The 20,847-nt window shown below is 51.5% G+C and overlaps 1 protein-coding gene across 4 annotated transcripts in view; it reads right to left on the bottom strand.

Annotated features, from left to right (window-relative positions):
- KCNIP1 (potassium voltage-gated channel interacting protein 1) overlaps positions 1-20,847 on the bottom strand; it is a 342,985-nt gene that overhangs the window by 207,781 nt on the left and 114,357 nt on the right. Inside the window, exon 1 of one of the 4 annotated variants that reach the window (XM_060635009.2) lies at positions 3,514-4,266. The exons of 2 other annotated variants lie outside the window; for them this stretch is intronic. In XM_060635009.2, the coding sequence (XP_060490992.1) occupies positions 3,514-3,574 (61 nt within the window). In that variant the 5' untranslated portion in view covers positions 3,575-4,266. Of the gene's footprint in view, positions 1-3,513; positions 4,267-20,847 lie in introns of those variants that run through there. One more of the 4 variants, XM_060635011.2, reaches the window with a different exon arrangement.

Genomic DNA, 20,847 nt, shown 5'->3' with positions numbered 1-20,847 from the left:
TGGTCTAGTGATGTTCTGCCTAAATTATCTTGCCCCCCACAGGCTCCACAGCTGCACCTGCATCAGCCTTCTCTGGTCACCCCACACCCCAACCCTTCGCGCTTACTTGTTAAAGCAGTGTCCCGAGCAGTGTCCTTGGTATAAGCACATGCAAAACTCCTGGAGCCAGAAATTCTACCTAGGACCGGGCTGCAGAAGCTGAATCCCCCAAAGCAGGGTGGCCTTTCCTCATTCTTAATTAAAGAGAAACAAAGATCCCAAACAGAGAAAGAAAATGAATTTGAATGTTTTTAGTCAGTGACCCTGCTCTTAAACGAATTCAGATTTCGGCTGCCTTCAGGAAGCTCTCCCTGAACACTCAGCTTGGGCTATGTGTGTCTCTCTCTCAGCACTAGTCACATGGGGTTTTGCCCTACTTAAAAAAATGTATACGTGCTACCAGATTATATTTTGGAAACACGCAGGGATTTGTTCAGCAAGCTATGTTGTTTTCAGGACCAGCCACGGAGCAGAGATCAGTGGAGGCTCAGTACCAGGACCAGCCTCGGTGTATCTAAAGTTTTGGGTCCTAGTTATCTGGACAGTGCTGGAAGAGGGCTCCAGAAACAAGGTGGTAGGACTCCCAGAGGCACTGCCTACTTCCAGGATGGCCTCACTCGAGGCATTTGGAAGCCACAAACAGTTTAGAGCCATAAATTGAACAGAAGCTAAAATGTGCTGACCACTTACTACATAGCAGAGCTCGTGCTGAGCATTTGACTTGCATTATCCCTGAAATTCACACAACCCAACAGCTATTTTAAAGTGGTAACTACCACTACTGTCTCTGTTTTACACTTGAGGCAAACATGGCAAGTGAGTGGTAGGCCTGGATTTGACTCCAGCAGGAATTGAAAATCCCCACCATCCTCCTTACTGCCTCTAATTAGATCTGAGCCTGATGTCTCAGAGATCATAGTAGCAGTTCCAGCAAGAGCATCAGCAATAAAAACCTCCAAGTTTGAGAGTAGGATGGAACCTGAGGAGAAACTGAGGTCCCAAGGTGGCGGGAAGGGAACTGGCCAGGAAGTGATCCCTGACCACTAGCCTCCCCAGCCAGTTTCTAAGTCACTTCTCTCTGCAGGAAAGGTCTTCTGCTGATTAGCATTCCACAGAGGAAGATGGTAAGATAAGACTCTGCTCGGGGGCAAATGCCGGGAGAAATATACACAGCTGGAGCCCGGGACAATTCAGCCAACGTGGTGGAACTCTGTGCAAGAGGGGCTGACCACTCAGGGCTGGGGCTTGCCATGGCGGCCTGCCCCACAGCCTTGACCCGCTGTGAGCTTCAAACAGGCATTGTTGTGACAGTTAAATAAGAAGGTGCAGAAGAAGCACCCAGAACTGTGCCAGGCACACAGTAAGGGCTCACCGAATGCTGGTGCCCCTCTTCTCTTTCTTAGGATCCTGGGAGAGAGCAAAGAGCTCTGGTCTCTGGGACTCCAATGGGAATTCACTGGGGTGACCTAGAATTTTGTGCAGGAGAAGGGAATGGTAGACAGTAATGTTTGAGCTTTTAATCTTTGCCTGACCCTGTGCAAGGAACTTCATATCCATCCTTCTTTTTTTTTTTTTTTTTTTTTTTCATGTTCTTACAAGTCTCCTTTGGGTCCCTGGTGGCTCAGCCAACACTGTATATGTAGCATGGTCCTCCCTCCCTGTACTTCCCACACACCCAGTTTCCTGCCTGGACGTAGTATTGTCACCCATGTTATGGATGAGAAAACTGAGGCTAAGAGGGATGAGGCTGGCCTGAGATCTCAGAAGGAGGCGCTGATGAAGCTGGGATGCACACCCAGACCCCACTGGACTCCAGAGCTCAAGATCTTTCTGTGACACCTAGCTGCCTCCCAGAAGTGCCACAGTCATTGAAAATATTTTAAAACAAACCCCTGGGTTTCTTGTACCCACAGTCCCCTGGCCTCTGGGGCCTCACAGTGGTCAGACAGATGATGGGGGTTTGGTGCTGAATTGTGTTCCCACACAAGTGGTATCTGAGGATCTGTGAGAAACAGGGCTCTGAATGTCAAGGTCCTGGACCAAGGCTTGCAGACCTGTCCTGCCCAAGACTGGTAAAAAGGCAACCAGACCCTTCCCTGCCAAAAGGATGTGTAACTCACGTGGCCTTAGACTCGTGTTCTAAGATGTAAACACCAATCCAGCTTCATCACCTAAGATCTACCTCCGGAGATCTCACTGCTCAGTGCTCAACCAGCCCAATGTCTCTGGGAGCTAGGCCAGATGCCTGGACCCCTTGAAGGCAGGTTACGCATGAGGAACTCTGAGACACAGACCTGCCTAACGAGTCAGGGGAGACCAACCAAGTCCTAAGAGCAGATCATTGAGCACCCTGGGGTCCAGCCTTACCTTAATACAATTCGAATCACTAACCAGCATTAAGGATTGGGAGCTATGACCCCCACCTATAGCCAGAACCTGAGCTCCAATGGTAGAACTTGAAGGTTTAAGTGTCAGTTTACTTGAAACCCTTCTGCCACTCACAACAGGATTTGAGCATTAAACGAAAGAACACAAAACCCATCATTTTCTTGCTTCCTAACTGCATCCTGTCCTAACTGCATCCTGTCTCTTCATTCCAACAACCAACTTTCTAACTGCTGGATAGGAGGCCTGCGCAGTCTCCCGTGATGCAAGATATGTTTGCCCCAACTTCACATGGACCCATTTGACTCCTGTCCCACCGGCGGGGGAGACTGGGCATGTCTCAGCTGGGGAAAGGCAGCTATGGAACAGGGTCCAGGAAGGAGGGACTGCAGGGACTCACAGTTTCTAATCCCTGACATAAGCTCACTGCTCCATCACACCTCATCGGTGCCTTCAGCACCCTGGTGGTTCCCAGAGCATGACAGCACCCTTGCGTGACACCCTGGCTCCTAATGACTCCCCCAGCCACCAGGACATGAGCCCTGGGAGTTTCACCACCTGGCAGCAGCTGATTCCTTTTGGCTTGCAGAGGTTTATTGGGGTGGGCGCACAGAGCACTGTCTCCCGGATGAGGGACTCCTAGGTCTGCACCAGCACTACTACCAGGAGGAGTGTGTGCATGTGTGAGCACCCCTGCTGGGTGCCCACAGTTGCACAATCGCCAGCAGTCATGGGAACGGGAAGGGCTTCCCAACATTCCAACCAGACAATCCAGTCACCTCCCACCTGTGAATCTGACTCTTCCTTCTGTTCCCAGAGATTTCCAGGAGGAGTGTCCTGGCACCCAGCGCCCTACAGGGTATCTCCCCCGCCCCTGGGGCCAGTGCCCACTCTGGCTCCTTGTGCGTGTTCAGGATATTCACACCAAACCTCCCGCCAGGTTTCTGACTCCTTCGGATACAAGAACCTGCCCTCGCTCGTGATGGAGAGGAGGGTCCAGGCCAAGGAAGGCAGGCGGCACACCCCAGCTCAGCACGGAGCACCCCCAAACCCAGCCAGGGGAACAAAAGGAAGAAGGAGGTGGCTTACCTTTAGAAGGTCGCCTTTGTTTGGTTTGCAGAGACGAGAAGGTGCCCATGACGGCCCCCATGGCAGCGAAGACTTGTGTGCGACTTGGGACCCCTTGCCCGGCCCCTCCCCTCCCCTGCAAAGAAATCAGTGTGGCTCCTCTACTCTGAATTGGAGGAAGGAAAAAAAAAAAAAAAAAAAGCACCCGGCAGCTCGCCTGCAGCTTGGTATTCAGCGAGCGTGGGGCTGGGGCGCTGGGAGCCTTTTCTTTCCTTCTTCAGCCCCGCACATGCACTGACTCACAGGGCCAGCGGCTCCCCGCGAGCCTTCGGAACCGGGCCGGGCCGCTTCGCGCGCCACCGGCCGAGGACGCTGCCCCGCAGCCTGCTCGGTGCCGGACACGGGGCGGCGCGCCCGCCGGCCAAGGCTCCCGAGCCAGCGGCGCGTGCGGTGCGGGAGCCGCGCTCGCCCGCCCCTGCTGCCGCACGCTCCGCTCCCCTCCCGGCGCTCGGGCTGGCTCTCGGGGGGCCGGGTACCAATCATGAATGAACAGAGCCAGGGACCGCGCGGAGCGGAGCCGCGCGCCCGCCCGCCCGCCTGCCCGCGCTCCGGGCGAGTCTGAGGCGCGCGGAGTGGCCGGCGGGTAACCCCGGAGGGGCGGGGCGGGGGGCCGGGCCCACGAGGGTTGCCCGCTGCCCCCGCCGCTGCCCACCGCCCTGCGCGCCCGCACCTGCGGGGCCGTGCGCCCCTCCGGGGCTGCGCCCCTGGGCGCACAGACCGAGGTAGGCACCTGGCTGATGGGTGGGGTTCAGGGGGCGGCCGCAGATTGCTCCCCGAGAGAACGTGTGCCTGTGTGTGTGTGTGTGTGTGTGTGTGTGTGTGCGCGCGCGCGCGCGCGCTCGCGCGTGTGTGTGTTCCTGCGTGTGATCCGCTATTTCATTTGACTTCAAGGGAAATCTTATTTAACCCACCACCTGAATTCGCGGGATGGGGAGAAAGTCTGCCCCACCCAGGGAGAGATGTAAAACATACATCCAATTGGGTTGTCATGGGAGGAAGGGACCCTCCCGCTCCTGGCCAGGGCCACCCTCTACTGATGGAAAATTGGGGGAGAGGGGCAGAGGAGCCCCTGTGGGCCTTGCCTTTTCTTTTTCGTTTCTCCCCTCTTTCTGTCCCTCCTTCATCCTTCTACCTCCTCCTGCGTCCCCCTTCCCCAATAATTTCTTAGCCATCAGCTACAGGGCAGGCTGAGAGTTAGTGCTGTGGGGGTAAAGGCTGAATTTAAGAAACAGTCTCCCTGCTGTGAGTTTTCCCTCCAGACCACGCAGAACCCCAACGGCTATCTGTGTCTCATGCAAAAGGGCAAAGTGTGGGTTCACTCTTGTGGGTTCTCCTCAGCTCTCTGTGGTGCTGAAATGCAGTCCGCTCCCTGGAAGCCTGAGGAGGAGGCACCCTCGTTCCATGCAGGAGCCGCCTCAGTTTCCACTACACACTATGCTTGCACATCACAGGGTCCCGCAACACATGGCCTCACCAAAACACACATACTTACACAAAACTATGGGCACAGTCCCACAAGTCCCACTTTGACATTACTGTGTTATACACATAGACACACTCAGCCCATAATACACTCAGGTGCATCCTCAGGACCCCACACAAGATCCAGACACACGACCACAGAGGCACAGAGACGTGCACACAGCAATGCAAAATGGCATCACGGTTACCCACATTTATGCAGGCTCAAAGCTGCACAGGCATATAGTCATACCTCAAGGATAGAGGGCGCCTCAGGAGCTATTTCCTGTCATTCCAGCCCATTAGCTGCCCCTTCAGGGACAAAGGTGGCCTGAGTCTTGGCCAGGGACCCTGAGTAATTTCCTTTACCTATTCAGCGCTTAATTCTTTCTCAGATCCAAACACACGCCATATTCTGTGCAACAGGGAAGGTGTACTTAATAACATCTGTCCCTGTAATTTGCAGTCCCCTGTGCTGTGTATAACACACACCACCCCATGCCCCGTGAAGTTAGACAGGTCATGTCTAATCATTACTGTAGCGAGAAACTGAGGTTTACCAAGGGTAAAGGATTTGCCTGAAGTGACTTAGCCAGAATATGGGATTAGAACTTGGAGTACAGGGCTCTGTCACCACCTCTTGTTGGCAGGTGGGGACGCTGGGGGCCCCTGAGCTGGGGAGATCTCTTCTGGGTCCCACCAGATTCAAAGCTTCAGCTCTTGTAAGTGCCAGGGTTTATCTGTCTGTGTCCATGAGGCCTAGAGTTCTGGCTGATGAATAAGATTGGTAGCGGCTGGCCCCCTGCCTCCTGCCTGTGCTCCCTGCTGGAGAAGAAGGGTGGGGGTGGGGGTGGGGTTGAAGCCACGGGTCAGGAGAGGACCCATCAGGATGGCCAGGACTCAAGGAACAGAGGAGAGAGCTCTGCCAGGGAGAGGGTGGTGCAGCCTTCTAGTGCCCCTGGACCCTCAGGCACCTGCTCATCTCTACACTACCTGCAGATGAGAACCAACACTTGAGAGTTTACAGAAGACTAGGATGTTACTCTTGCATTTCTTCTTCTTCCCTGTGACTGTATGAAGAGGCAGAGTGGAGATGAATTGCTCCATTTTACAGATCAGAGATAGTAAAGTACCCCTGGAGGAGTTTCCGACTGGCTGCCTCTGAGCCGTGAGAATAAAGTCAAGCCACCAAGATAAAGTCCAAACTGAGGAGCATGCATTATGAGGCCCTTTTGTGACCTGACTTCATCTCCCAATCACCTTGCTCTCTGGTGCTCCCTGTGGGGCCCCAGCCACACAGAACCTCACTGGTGCCCTCTAGGGTTGTGTTTCAGGGCCTTTGCACTTGCCGTTCCTGCTGCCTAGGATGTCACTCACCCCTTTCACCCCACATATCCTGGACCATCTAATTCAAGTATCATTTGCTCCAGGAATACCTTTCTGGCCCTGAACTGGTGCTTGCCTCAGGGGTTCCTGTGGCACTCGGGCCTTTGTGCCCATCAGAAAACTCATTTCCTTGGTTCTCATTGTGCCTTTCCTGTCTGTGTCTCCCTCTGCACAGAGAGTACCTTGGGAGCAGGGACCACTACTGATTTAGCTCCTCACTGTCTACTTAACCCCTCATTTCTAACAGGGGTGCAGTCAATCTGTGCTGAGTGAATGAATGAATGAATGAATGAATTTTCTTTGCTCAGCGAACCAATTATTAAGTAAAAATTGGTGATTACCAGATCGTCCTAGCTCTTCAAAGGAAGAAGCACACTCCTCTAAGTAAAGATTCATTTATTCAACAAATATTTATTCATTCATATGTCAACCATGTACCAGATATTTACACGCACAATAGCTCACTTATTCCTGGTGATGCCCTGTGTGGTAGGCATTATCTATAGATAAATGGACACACACATGCATTGTATGATGCGGCAGACATTGCCCGGGAAAGGCTCCCAAAGAATGCGTCTAGGGAGGAATGCACGTCAAGTGTGAGGGAGAAGAGAGAGAAGACAGCAGACCCGCTCCTGCCTCTTGGAGATTCGCCACAGAGAGCAGAGTACCGCGTGGGCAGTTTGTCCTGTTGTCCCCAACATGTACTCACCGAGGCCATCTTGCCAGCCCTGTCCAGCTGGGGCTTCACTGGCTGTGGCTCCTTCTACTCTTGAAGGTGACCTGATTCATGCCCTATGTCCAGGTCTTACCCCTCCCTCATCCACGCTCTTATGGGCTGAATGTCTGTGTCTCCTCAAAATGCATATGTTGAAGCCCTAACCCCGAGTGTGGTTGTATTTGGAGATGGGACCTAATTAAGGCTAAATGAGGTCACTAGGGTGGGGTCTTGATCCTAGGGGATTAGTGTCCGTAATGTCTTATAAGAACAGACATCAGAGAGTTCCCCCAACCCCTGCACACATGACTAAGGAAAGGCCTTGTGAGCACACAGGGAGCAGAAGGCAGCCATCTGTAACCCAAAGGGAGAGCTCTCACCAGACACCCACCCTGCTGGCACCTTGATCTTGGACTTCCAGTCTCCAGAACTGTGAAAAGATACATTTCTGTTGTTTAAGCCTCCCAGTCTGTGCCATTGTGTAATAGCAGCCCGAGCTGAGTAATACACACCCACGGCGCCTGTCCATGCCCTCAGAAAGCTCTGGAGGCAAGGCCTTCCCTTTCCTCTGACATAAACACCCGTGTAGCACTCCTTAGGGTATTCCTGGAAGGCTGTTCAGGGAAGAAGGGGTGAAATGGTCAGAGACCTGCAGGTCCCATGTTCCCTCCCCCTACTGTCATGTGCTCACTCACCCCTGTTTCTTTCCATCCTTGCCGGCTGGGAAATTCAATAAGTTCCCACTACCCGTGGAAGCAGCAGTGTCAGATTAACAGCGTGGATCTGGTGGTGCTGCTAGATCGGGGTTCAAGTCTTGATTTTGCTGCTTTTTAACTGTGTGACCTGGAGCCTGAGGAGTACCTTCTCTGCACCCTACTTTCACCTTCTGTGGATTACATTAGTACCTACCTTATAGTGCTGCTGTGAGGGCTTGGAGGTGATGTAAGGCCCTTGGTAGGTGCCCAGCACACAGTGTGGCCAGTTACGGAGGGCGGACTGCCACTGTCACTGTTGCTGTGGGCCAGGTATCGTGCTGGGTTAGAGGGGTATAGAAATGAGTCAGCCACAGCCCTTCCCCTTGGCTTCCATCTTTGCTCTTCATCTGTTTCATAGGAAGTCTATTCTCAGGGTCCCCATCTGGTATTAAAAGACTCAGATTAGTTAAGGAAGGGAATGTGGTTGGCACCTGATTATGTGCAATTCAGCACTATGCTAGCTGCTGTCTTGTACCATTTCCCAAATGTTCTGCATGCATAAGTCTGGCCTCCTCAAATAGATCCTGAGTTTTTAGAAAGCAAAGCAGGCACCCCTCTACCCTGCCCCCATCCACCATGGCTCGACCAGACCCAGGACATCCCAAGTGTTCTGCAAACACTCACGCTGAGATCAGCGGGATAGGGGAAAGGGCACCATCATTTAGCCCTGGGATCAAGTCCCACTTCTCTTACCAAATGTACCTCTGGGCCTGGGCTACTTCTCTCTGAAACACGAACAAAGTCCTTTCAAGGATGGTGTGAGGATTGGGTCAGATAAAGTAAAGGGAAAATACTTTGTTCCCCTGCAAAGCAGTCACAAATGTCCTTTATTATTATTTGCTCTGGGCCTTATTTAATTATTCATTCAATCAACAAATACTTATTAAGCATGATCCACCTGCTAGGCACCATTCTATATAATGAACAAAAAGAGGCCTTCAGGGAGTTGGCAGGCTAGGACCAAAGGCTATCAGATCCTCTTACCATTACAAACTGTGACCAGACTGGTGGGGAGGAGGGGACAGATGAGTTTGGGATGAGGTGGGGGGGGGGGGGGGGGGATGCTCAAAGCCAGTAGGATGAACCTTTTGCAAACTACAAAGTTATGTCACAACTGAGTATAGAACCTCAGAAGACAGGGAGTTAGATACAGCTTTCAAGTCAAGGAGATCAGGTTACAAATGCTGGGTTTGTTGGGTGACCTCAAGCAAGTTATTTGACCTGGGAGAGCTTCAGTTTCAGCAATCTGCAAGCAGAATAATTCCGCCAGCCTCAGTTGCAGGGTGAGGCTGAAAGTGATCATGATTACAAACGTGCCTGGCAGGGGGCCTCTCGCCTAGAACAGTCCTGGCTCAGAAAATGCTAACTCTATTCCCCAGTTTCCCCTTCTGGTCTTTTTTGTAAACAACTTCTTCACCCCCTTCCCAGGAGGAAGAAAAGATCTTGGAATAGGACCTGGGCTGGGGAATTGTTTCTCTGAGGCCACATCCTTAATGCATCGACAATGACCTTATCTGTCAAGGTTGAGTGTGACCTTTCAGGGAGCAAAACTCATTCTTGGAAGCCAGGTCACAGGCTCTGTCTTTGATGTCCTGCTGGCTGCACTGCCCCAAGGTTTCCCCCTTCATGCTCCAGTGCTGGAACAGTCTCTCTACCAGGGGCTGAAATGAGTTCAGACAGAGTGCAGCCACCCACGCAGCCCAGACACTGGCAGCAAAGCACTTCCAAGTTACCCAGATCCAACGAGGGGGGAGGACATTCCAGAGCATGTTGGCTTTCAATTATCTAAAGCAACATACATAATGTGTCCTGAGAAGTCATGGGTGCCCTCCTTAGGCCAGGCGCAAGGTAAGTACTTCGTGAAATTGATCAGAAGGCTTTCTGCGGGTGTATGGAAGGCTGGGTAGAAGGAGGAAGGGTGGAGAGGGAGGTAGATTTAAATATGTTCAAATAAACATTTAAATATCCAATGAAACCTGTGAACCTTCTCCCCCAAAGTAGCCATGCATGGGCACACACACACTCACACCTTGCATAAAATTTTATGGAGTTTACAACTCTCCCACATGAAGCACATCCATGGACGCCTAGTTAAGAAACTCCGTACTACAGGGGGAAAGATTCTAAGGGATTTTATACAGTCATTTCTTAGCTGTCTGACTTAAACTTTTCTGAACTTCAGTGTCAACATCTGTAAAATGGGTGTAAATAATTGCACCTATTTCTTAGGGCTGTTGTAAGGATTAAATGAGTGCTGGTCTTTGTTAACCTCCTCACTAAACTGCATTCACTCACTCACTTGTTCATTCAGTCACAAGTTAGTGAGTGCCTCCTGTTCCATCACACCCTGAGCTGATCTCTGCGGCTGCAGAAGTTTATGCTCACTTGCTTGGGGGACTCACAGTCTGAGAGGGCAAAGGGCAGATAAGCAATTCACGATAACACCCCAGACTTCACCAAGAATGAGTGGGAATGACTACTCTAGCTCTGCTGCTGAGAAAAACAGCCTATGACTCTGGCCAGGATGGCTCCCACCAAAAGTCCTGGGAGAAGCAAGTGTTTGGATTCAGCAAGGTCAGGGGCCTAGATCAGGCTATGAGGGCACAGGTCAGGGTGGAAGCAGGGGGGAGAAAGGCACAGGGCTGGAAGTAGTGGAGGGTAGAGTCAGGGACAGAGTAGGACTGAGATGGGGCGGGGTGGCCCTGGACAGTTGCCATTGCCAGAGTTGTGTGACACTGAAATGGCTGGGGCAATGAAGACAGAAATCAGGGCAGAATTTCTAAAGTGCGTGCAGAATATGGATCCATAATCTCCTTGGGTAAATGTGCAGGAGGTTATCATGTTCACTCCCCTCCTTTAGTCTCCTTAGATTATATAACCATTGCCTTAACAATGGTAGCCACTGTCCGTGGAGTTTTTACTATGTGCCGGTTTGTTCCTGGTCCCATTACTCATTTCAGTAAGGTAGGTATCCTCATTATCCCCCATTTTATAGAGGATGCAACCAAAGCACAGAGAGGTTAAGTGACCTGCCCAAAGTCACACAGCAAGAAGTGGTAGAGCTGGCTTTGAACTTGATGGTCTGACTCCAGATCCCACACTCCCTTTCTGGCTCCAAGCCCTCCTGCTCTACTGTAACTTATTTTTTCTACCACTGTTTCTCTGGGAGGCTACAATTCACTGGGGATTCACAGGTATTGTCTGACTTCTTAGAGCCAAGGGACAAATGCGAAGGTCCCCTGGGTCCTGGCCCTCTGGCTGGTGCTTGTGGTGGTTGCAGCTTCCATTCAAACCCTCACTGCCTAGGGGCTACAGCCATACCCACCTGCCTATGGGAATGCAGAAAAGCACACAGGGTCTGTTTTCCCTCTGTGGCTTCGACAAACTGAAGACCCCAGAGGAAATGAGCAGGGAAGGAGGGAAGGAGTAGCAGCCATGCTGTGTGATGATTAGTAATAATGCCAGCGATGAGCGCCCCTGGCCCTACACGGCCCACTGAACCTGTCAGCGCTGGCCCCCAGCTTCCCAGCTAGGCGGCTGCAGCCACAATTGGAGCCTGAGGAAGAAAAGAAAAAAAAAAAAAAAAAAAAAAAAACCCAGGAGCAGGGAGAGAGGGAGGAAGGAAGCGGGGAGAAAAGTCATGGTTGCCTCCATGCTGAGGACTGACTCTGGGACAGAGCTGCAGAAAGGAGGCAACATAAAACTACAAGATAACAGTGGAAGTTTCTTCTGTTGTTTCCTGTGACCACAGACCCTGCCCCACACTTGAGACCTGTGGCACTCACTGCCTGGGGCAATATGACACAGAAACAATGGACCCACCTTCTTAGATTTTGACTTACAAAGGCTCTGGTCTGATAGAAGGCCTAGAAGAATGGGGCTTGGAGATTGGGTTTGTCCTTGACCCACCTCAGGCAAAGCACCATTCAGCAATGAAGCCCCCAGACTCCAGTGGAATCTGGGGGCCAGGGAGGCCCTTCCCCTTTCCCAAGTGGAGTCTGGGAGAGTGGACAAAACCCCAAGTGGCCCTCCCAGCCCTGCCCGTCCTCTGTGCAGCACAGTGTCCACTCCACTAGTCTGTGTGACTTTGCTGCGACAAGGATCCTGACTTGTTTCTCCTAGCTGAGCCTGGCAAGGAAAGGAATCTTTCCCCCACACTCAACAGAGGCATGGCCTACCATGCCCCAAAGAGTGGGCAAACCTTAGGTGCAGGCCAGGGGCCCTAGCTATGACCTGGATGGCAGAGGGACCACAGAATGCTCAGGAACCAGGACGTCTCAGAGGCCACCTGCCTGGAAAGGCTACAGAGCAGAGGCCGAGTATACCCCACCGCTCAAGGCTTCATAAGCCCCCAGAAGAATATTCGGGCAATGCCGAGGAGACAGGAGTATTGTGAGTTTCTTGAGATTTCATTTCTGGCCCCAAGAAGAGTGGGGCTTTGGAATAGAAATTAGGTTCGGCACTTTAAGAAATAAGCCAAGTAGCACTTGAGGCGCACCAGGGGAAGTCGCCTGAAATCCTTAGCTACCCATAAAACAGTGCTCAAAATACCTCTGTCTCTGCTCTCTTCTCCATTTTAGGCATTAGCAAATTGGAGGTCAGAGAGGTGAAGTGATTTGCCCGTGGCCACAAAACTGGAGATAGCTGGAGAGTCAGAGTTTGAACCCAGTTCTGTCTGTCTTCAAAGCCCATGCTATTACCCATGAAGGAAAGGAGGGGAGGGAAGAGAAAGAAGTGAGCGGAGGGGGAAGCAGAGCAGTGTCAGGAAGAACAGGAGGGGTGAGGGGGTGCTCTGCACTCACGGTCCTCCCTGAGGATGCCCTGGGTCGGAAGAGAGGGGCTGCAAGGAAGCTTTGTTTTGGCTTAGAGGACCACGATGGGTCATGGGTCATGTGCACTGACACTGGCACCCAGGTGGCCTGGCTTGCAGCTGGCAGGGTGGAGGGAAGGGCAATGCAGTACCTCCAAAAGCAGGAACACCATCCCTCCTCCCGAACGCCCCTAGGAGCCCCCTTCTTGAGAGGACGCGCTGGCCTCCTCCTCCACTCCCTCTATATAGAGGCTCCCTTCCCGGGAGGCTGCAAGGCATTTCTTTAACCACAGTGGCACTTCAAGATGACTTCTGTGTCTGTTGTTCCTTCTTGCCCTGGCTGGCCCCTAGTGAGTGAGGGGATTGGGAGCTCTAGCAGGTGCTTGGGGGAGCTAATTGACAGTCCAGGGCTCTCTTTCCCTGAGCTGGCATTTGCATGCTGCATTAGTATTCTTGCCCACAGCTCAGGGCTGTTCTGGATGGAGGATGCTATGCAGATGAGCATCGAGCCTGGTGTGTGATGGGGACCTGATGCAGTTTGCTAGGAATCAAGGCTACGGAGGAAGAGGAGGCCGAGGGAGGCTGCAGAAGAGACCGGGGCTCTTCTCCTGGTTCCCACATTGCCAGTCCCTGAAATCTGTCATCTGTGAAGTATGAGCTCCCAACCAGTCCCTGCAATGATTTGACAGCACTGCTGAGCCCTTGCTCTGCCCCACCTGTGCTGGGGTGGTAGCAGAGATGCAGAGACAGGTGAGTTGGGCTCGGTCCTGGCCCTTAAGAAGCTCCTGTCCTGTGGGGACACAGTGACGTACAGAGTCCATCTGAGGACTAGGGGATAGGCCTATAGCAATCAGCTGAGAAGCCACACCAGCTCCGAGAAGAGAAGTCTAACTCAACCTACAGGAAGAAGACTGGGGGGACGGGGCAGTCAAGCAAGCCTTTTCAAAACAGGAGATGCTGGAACTGGGTCTTAAAAGACAAATACGAATTTAGCAGCCACACATCACTGTAAACACATGACTTGGTTCAGGGACCATCTCCTAAGCAGCTCCATGAGAGCCACAGTCTATTTTGCTCCCATGGGAGTGTCTCACTGGCCAGGGCAGCAATGCACCATTGGTCCCATTTATGGGGACCTATAGTTGGATGAATGCTGGCCCAGGCACCACGTGTCCCCATGTGACAGATGATTAAAGTGAGCAACTGAGTCATCCCGAAACATCTTTAGGGATGGGAGCTTCCTGGCTTCTGTATGCAACCTGCTTTGGGGTTTTATTGTGCCCAGAGCTAGGAAGTGACTTCTAATGTCTTACTGGTCTGCTAAACTGAAGGACACTTACTCTTTATATTCCAGAAAGCAGGGAGTGGAATGCCTTGTTCAGGAGCCCTTTGTGCAAACTACCAGAGCCACACAAAGCTCTGATCACCCCAAGCCAAGCCCTCAGGTAGGAGGGGAAGCTCAGTTAGGTGGGAGATACAGCTATTTTCTACAGTGGAAACTGAATGACTGGGGAAGGGGGTGGCTAAGGGACTTGGGCTGTATCCCAGGCTCTAAATCTGGATGTGCCCTCATCTCAAAAACTCTGATTCTCTCCAGAGTTGTACCCTCTTCTAGGGTTATGTTACTCAAAGCTAAAAAGGACCTCATATGCCACTTTACAGATGGCCAGGGGAGGGAAAGAGATTTGCTCAGGGAAATGTATGGAGGGAACAATAGAATTGGGACTAGAACTCCAGGCTCTGGAAAGGGTCTTACATATTTTAAAGTACCAAAAGTTGTCCTCAGAACCAGATTCAAATTTGCTCTTGACTCTCTAAGAGGCATGACATTATGGGCATAGGAAATGTGCCCAAAATGGACCTCACTCCTCTTTACTGAAATTCCCTCCAGATGAAGTGATATCAAATAAAGTTTATAGTACAAATCTCTGGAGGAAGTTGGTACTGACCTGGAATTCAAACTAAAGTTTAAATGAGATGTTATACTATAAGCCAGATTTGCTGGCAATTAGGAAGCTTAGCAATGAAGAAGTAAGGGCACTGGAGATTTGAACTGTATGGAGGGGTGGGGGACCGGGAGAGTAGTCTGGGCCTATAGTAATCAGGGAGGTGATATGTGTGTGTTTAAATAACAGTGTGAGTCCTGGTGGAGAACCTCTGCACGAAGTAACTTTTTTTTTCTTTACCTATGGCTCAAATGCAGTCTTGTGTGGTGTATCCAGCCAGCCAGCCATCTACCATTAATAAATATTCACTAGCCATCTGCAGTACCTATCCCCGTTGTAGGTATGGGGATCCACCAGTGACTAAGATGGACATTTTTCCTGCTCTCTGTAGCTTCCATTCTCGTAGAAGAGCGGTCAGGACACAGTGAACAGCAGTTAAGCAAACAAATAAGGTCATGTCTGCTGATGGTTGGCACTGTAAGGACACCAGGAAGGTCCCTGTGGGAGAGATGAAGGGGTCAACCTGAGACAGAAGGCCTCACTGAGAAAGAGGGTTGCTTCTGAAACGTGATTGACAGGCAGGAGTTACTCACGCCTAAGTTTTAGGGTGAGAGAACATGAGGTGAAGGCCCGAGGCCCTGTGGAGGGAGTTTGCTGGGAGCACAGAGAGAAGGGCAGTGGGGTTAGGCCGTGCAGAACAACGGAGGAGGTTCTAGGGAGGCCAGCTCGCACAGGGCCTGTTGTCCTTGGCACAGTTTGGATTTATGCTAAGGCAAGGAGAGGCCATAGCAGAATATTTTTTCACTTTTTATTAAAAAAAAAAAAGTGTTGGGGCGCCTGGGTGGCGCAGTCGGTTAAGCGTCCGACTTCAGCCAGGTCACGATCTCACGGTCCGTGAGTTCGAGCCCCGCGTCAGGCTCTGGGCTGATGGCTCAGAGCCTGGAGCCTGTTTCCGATTCTGTGTCTCCCTCTCTCTCTGTCCCTCCCCCGTTCATGCTCTGTCTCTCTCTGTCCCAAAAATAAAATAAAACGTTGAAAAAAAAAAAAAAAAAAGTGTAGACTCACAAGAAACTGAAAAAATAGTACAGAAAGGTACCCTGTCCCCTTCATCTGGTGTCCCCCCCACACGCCCCCGCCTCGTGTTAGCTTCTTACATAACTATGGTATAATATCAAAGTCAAGAGATGGACGTTGAATCCAGAGACCTTGTTCAGATCGCCCCAGGGTTACACGTGCTCATCTGTGTGTGTGTGTTCCTGGGCCATTCTATCCCAAGTGTAGACTGCTGTAACTACCACCACAGTCAGGATGGATACCAAACTACTCCATCTCCACAAAACAACTTCCTTGTGCTCCCCCTTTATTGTCACCCCATCCCCCTGCACCCCGTCACCATGAGAGAATGTTAAGCAGGGAGCCAGAGAGAGAAGATGTGGACCTGTCCGCTGGGGCAGGGACATAGCCTATGCATCTTCAGAGGCCCCAGAGGCCTCTCAACTGTGAACACAGATTGTTTGGGCTGGCTTTACTTTGCAGCTGAACAGCAAGAACAGAAAGACTAAGCAACTCACACAGAGTCACACGGTACAGCTCATGGCTCACTGGATGTCTCCTAATTTAGATGATTCTGACAACTCTCTGCTGAGCTTGGTGTGCTGGTCACTAGGGGATCGTGGGTTGCGGAGAAGAGAGGCCCGGCCCAAGGCCACCACTGCAAGGCCTCATCCCTCAGTCTCTTGTACTTCCCTACCCCCTCTGTCACGCACTTCAAACAGTCCCAGTGAGGAATTGATTAGAAGACACTTGCAAAGTGCCAAGCATAAGGGAAAATCCCTTCTGCAGTCAGCATGCCAACATTGACCCTAAAGTGTTTGAGAGAAACAGCGGTGCTTCCTCGGGCCTCCCCTCCAGCTTCAGTGGGGAGGGTGGACATGGGTCCCCTGGGAGATGGGTGACCAGCCCTCCGATCCTGTAGCTCAGCCCCTTCCTCCAGACGCCTGGCTTATGAGTGTCAGCTCATGCCCCCTGCATGTGGCAGATGGCCCAGGCCATCTGTGCATGCAGGAGGCCCTTCCAGTGCTCCTGTTGCTCTGGGTGGGACCCAGTGGCCAAGTTCACTTCCTGAGGCTACATGTTCTGCCCCACCCTCCAGTGTAGTTCCCAGCAGTAACATAGGAGGGGCCTTCACTGCACCCAAGCTCTCCATCTATTTCTCAAGCGGTCCGGGGAAAAGAGTGGGATTGATGGGACCAACAATTGATGGGACCAACTCCAAAGCCAACAACCCAGGCCCCCTTGGTCACTCAGTCAGTTAAGTGTCTGACTCTTGATCTCAGCTCAGGTCTTGATCTCAGGGTCGAGTTCAACCCTGCATTGGGCTCTACCCCGGGCATGAAGTCTACTTAAAAAACCAAACCAAACCAAAACAAACCCCCAAACCAGCATGGCTCTGTGCACAGAGTTGCTGCTCCAAAAAACACCACACTTTCCTTTAGAGTGGTCTGCTCAGAACTGCCCAGGGATGAGGTGGGGGGGTGGGGGGGGTGGGTGGGGGGTGGACAGGGATGAAGAGATGGGGTTGAGGAAGATGGGAGATGGGAAGAACTGGGGTGGCTCTGGGGCCTTCACAGGGCACTGAGGGAGACTAGAAAGGTCAGTGTCCCCCACCCCCACCAGTCATCACACCACCATTCGGCCCTGGCCCGAGTTACGTTGGCCCCCGACAGACTCATTCCTTCTCTGCTCACAGGGGTGCAATCAGTACTTCCTATAGCATGGCTTCTCCTTTCTCGAGGAGACGTTCTCTCAGTTTCTGGCAGCTGTCCTCCATCTTGCAGGGTAAGCGCTGAGGTAACAGATGGGGTCCTGCTCTCCCCCCTCCTTTAGTGCCAGTAGCTCCCAGGCTGCTCAATCACCATTAGGGGCCATGGGGTCACCCTCCCCGCCTGGCCAGCCTCCTGCCCTCAGGCCTCAGCAGGAGCAGACACATCCGTCCTCTGTTCGACACTAATGAAATCTTCCTTCTGCTCAGTGCCCGGCCAGACTCAGGGTCAGTATTTTTACCCATTCAGCTCTGCCCTGTGCTCCGGCTCAGTAATGACACTCACACCTCATTACAGACAGGCTGCAGCAGCACACCGGGCAGGCTTCTCTGCACCATCACCCCCTTGGAGCCTTAAAAAGTCCTCGCTGGGCTGCAGGGACTAGTGATCCAGCCCTTGCCTGGCATCTGCTCACACGAATGCCCTTTCCATCACACAGCTTCAGGAGACCCTTCCCAGGCCCCTGTTCCATTCATCTGAATCCTATTCCTTACTCCAGACTTCGCTCATATTGCCCCTCCTCCAGGAAGCCTTCCCTGATTGATTCTACCATCTCCTTCCACATTCAGAGACCTTTGATTCTCTCAGGGACTGCTTGCTTCTCTGAGCACCAAACACCGGGCATTGGGCTTGGTTCCTTGCAGGTGCATAAAATAAATGGGGAGCGGATGAATGCATGAATGGATGAATGAGTACATGCTTGTACATCTATCCTCCTCCTCTGACACTTAGCCATATGTTATTTGGTTTTGCTTTTTAACTGCCTCACAGAGAACGATGAAGGAAAACCCTTGAACGAAGTGACCTTTTCCGAAATGTGATTTCTTCATCACCCATGCACATTTAGTAAACCTCCTAGTCTGCACCAGGCACGAGGCCTAGAGAAACTAGTGAGCTCGTCTCCGCCCTTGAGAAGTTCTGCCTCATGTCATGGCTTCTGACTTCATGGGACCCTTCTGAAAATCCGATGCATTTGCAAACCCCCACCTCAGAAACACACACAAACACACACACCCACAGCTAAACCCACCCACAAATGGGTAAAATGTGGGGTCTAATTCAAAAACTCCTGAAGTCCACAGCCACAGCTGAAGATTTCCCGGTGTGGTGAGAAAGAGAAACAAGTTAGCATCTTTTGTCTGGGGCCCCGCCAGGAGGCACGGAGAGCGTATACTGGCCATCACAGAAGACAGAATGGTTAACTCGCTTTGAGTGGGATGGAGTCTCTCACGGAGGCTGGAGTCAAGGAAGAGATTTCAGAACGGCTGGCTTTCGAGCAATGAGTAGAAATTTGCAGGGCGGGCAAAGGGAGAGGAGGAGGAGGGTGAATAAGCATGTGCAAAATACAGAAGGTTTCCAGGAGCTGGGAGAGGGAGGATGGAGGGGTGAATGAAGGGCTGGGGTTTCTTTCCAAAGTGATACCATGGTCTGTGATTGGATAGCAGTGATGGTTTCATGGCTTTGTGAATATGCTAAAACTCCTCGGTTGTACATTTTAAATGGGTTGATTTTATAGCATGTGAATTTTGATGGTTAATTTTAGGTACCAACCTGGCTAGGCCACAGTACCTAGTTGCTTCATCAAACATCAGTCTGGATGTTGCTGTGAAGGCACTTTAGAATGAAATTAACATTTAATTCAGTAGACTTTGAGTAAAACCAATTAACTCCCATAATGCAGGTGGGCCTCATCTAATCAGGTGAAGGGCTTAAAAGAGACTGAGGATCCCCTGGGGAGGAGAGAATTCTGTGTCCCCACTTGAGCTGCAACATCAACCCTTCCTTAGGTGTCCAGCCTGCTGGCCTGCCCTGCAGATTTCTGGCTTGCCAGACTCCATAGTTATGTGACTCAATTCTTGAAATAAATCTCTCTCTCTATGGAGTCTTATTTATTATACATATGATATATATAATACTGTTACATATAATAACCAGTACATTTATACTATTGGTCCCGTTTCTCTTGAGAACCCTGACTAATAAGCGAATTCTATCTCAATTTTAAAATCCTTGCTGTGGGGCAAGGGGTGAGGGGCCTGGCTCAATATATGATGGTACAACCATAGAAAACAAGTGGGCAGGCATGATACAGGGCAGCACACTTGGAGTATAGCAGGCACAGGTAGGAAGAAGCTGGTTGGGGCAGGCTGGGAGGCCTGACCATAAGCAGCCTTGATTACCACACTATGGTTCTCTATTGACCGAAGGATAGTGATATATTAGAGTTATTTTTGGTTGCAAGCAACAGAAAATGACTCTAGCCAACTTCAGCTGAAGGAAGAAATTATGAGAAGAGTATGAGGACACACACACCCAGAAGATGCTTAACAACTAAACTGCCAGGAACTGCCAGGAACCTGGCTGGTTCCAGAAGTCTTGGCAACGGGAACTTGTGAGCAGGGTATCTTCAGGGAAAATCCATTGCCACTACTTTTTGTTCTAGGTTACTCCGCTCTAAATGCACAATTTCAGAAAGGAAAATTCAATGACCACTCTTGAGTCCATATGCCCAATCCTCAAACTGGAGGGAGAGGCAAGATCCCATATTTGACCTTCCTGCCAGTTGGGTGGTAACTGGGTTGCACAGTCTGGGAGCTGCTGCTGGACAGATGGAGGGTAGGTGCCGGCAGGTGCATCAGCAGAAGTGCATGGTGAGGACGCTGCTGGGGTCCTTGCCCAGCCAATGGGCATGAGCTGGGGCCTGATGTTCTGAATTAAGTTTCTGGGTCTGCATTACAGCAGTGACGCTGCCCTATACCCAGTTGTGTCAGGGCCACAGAAACCCTGTTGCCAGGGAACAGAGTTATTTAGTGGGAAGACCGGAGCTGGACAGGCCTTGATACTTCTAGCTGTGTGGGCTTGCTCAAGTCACTTAGCCTCTCTGAAACTCAACATCCTCATCTGTTTGGGTCAGGCCCAAACCTTCTTAGGAAGGATAAATGAGAAGACAAATGGGATGAAGCCTGGCCCAGGGTCTGATAATTCCAAGGGCTCTGTTCTTCCTTCCAGGGATGGTCTTCAGTCTTAACAATGATGTTGAGTCTAGAAGAATGATACAGGGGATCTTGTCCAGTCAGTTTGCAGTTAAACTGAGACTACTGGGCCTGGGGTCACCAAGGTGAGTCCTGGGGCCAGGCTCAGCTGTTCTCTCCTCGGGGTCCTTGCTCCCTCTCCCTTCACGTGCCAGGCCCAGTGGCAGCCTAGAGGCTGCCTACCTTCCTCTGAGACTGTCTCCTCAGCAGCTCCCCCTCCCCAGCCCCTTCAGGAAGGGAACAGAGGCTCAGCCCCTGAGAGGCGGGGGGTGGGTCCTATGGAGACTCAGACCTGCCCCAACTCCTTTGCAGATTCCTGGAGGTGGTTCCCAGAATAGTCCCTGCAAATCTACATGACCCTGAAG

The sequence above is a fragment of the Panthera onca genome, chromosome A1, assembly GCF_046562875.1.
Source record: "Panthera onca isolate mPanOnc1 chromosome A1, mPanOnc1 haplotype 2, whole genome shotgun sequence".
Lineage (NCBI taxonomy): Eukaryota > Metazoa > Chordata > Mammalia > Carnivora > Felidae > Panthera > Panthera onca.
The sequence above is the reverse complement of the archived record's forward strand: the minus strand, read 5'-3'. Positions and strand labels throughout refer to the sequence as shown.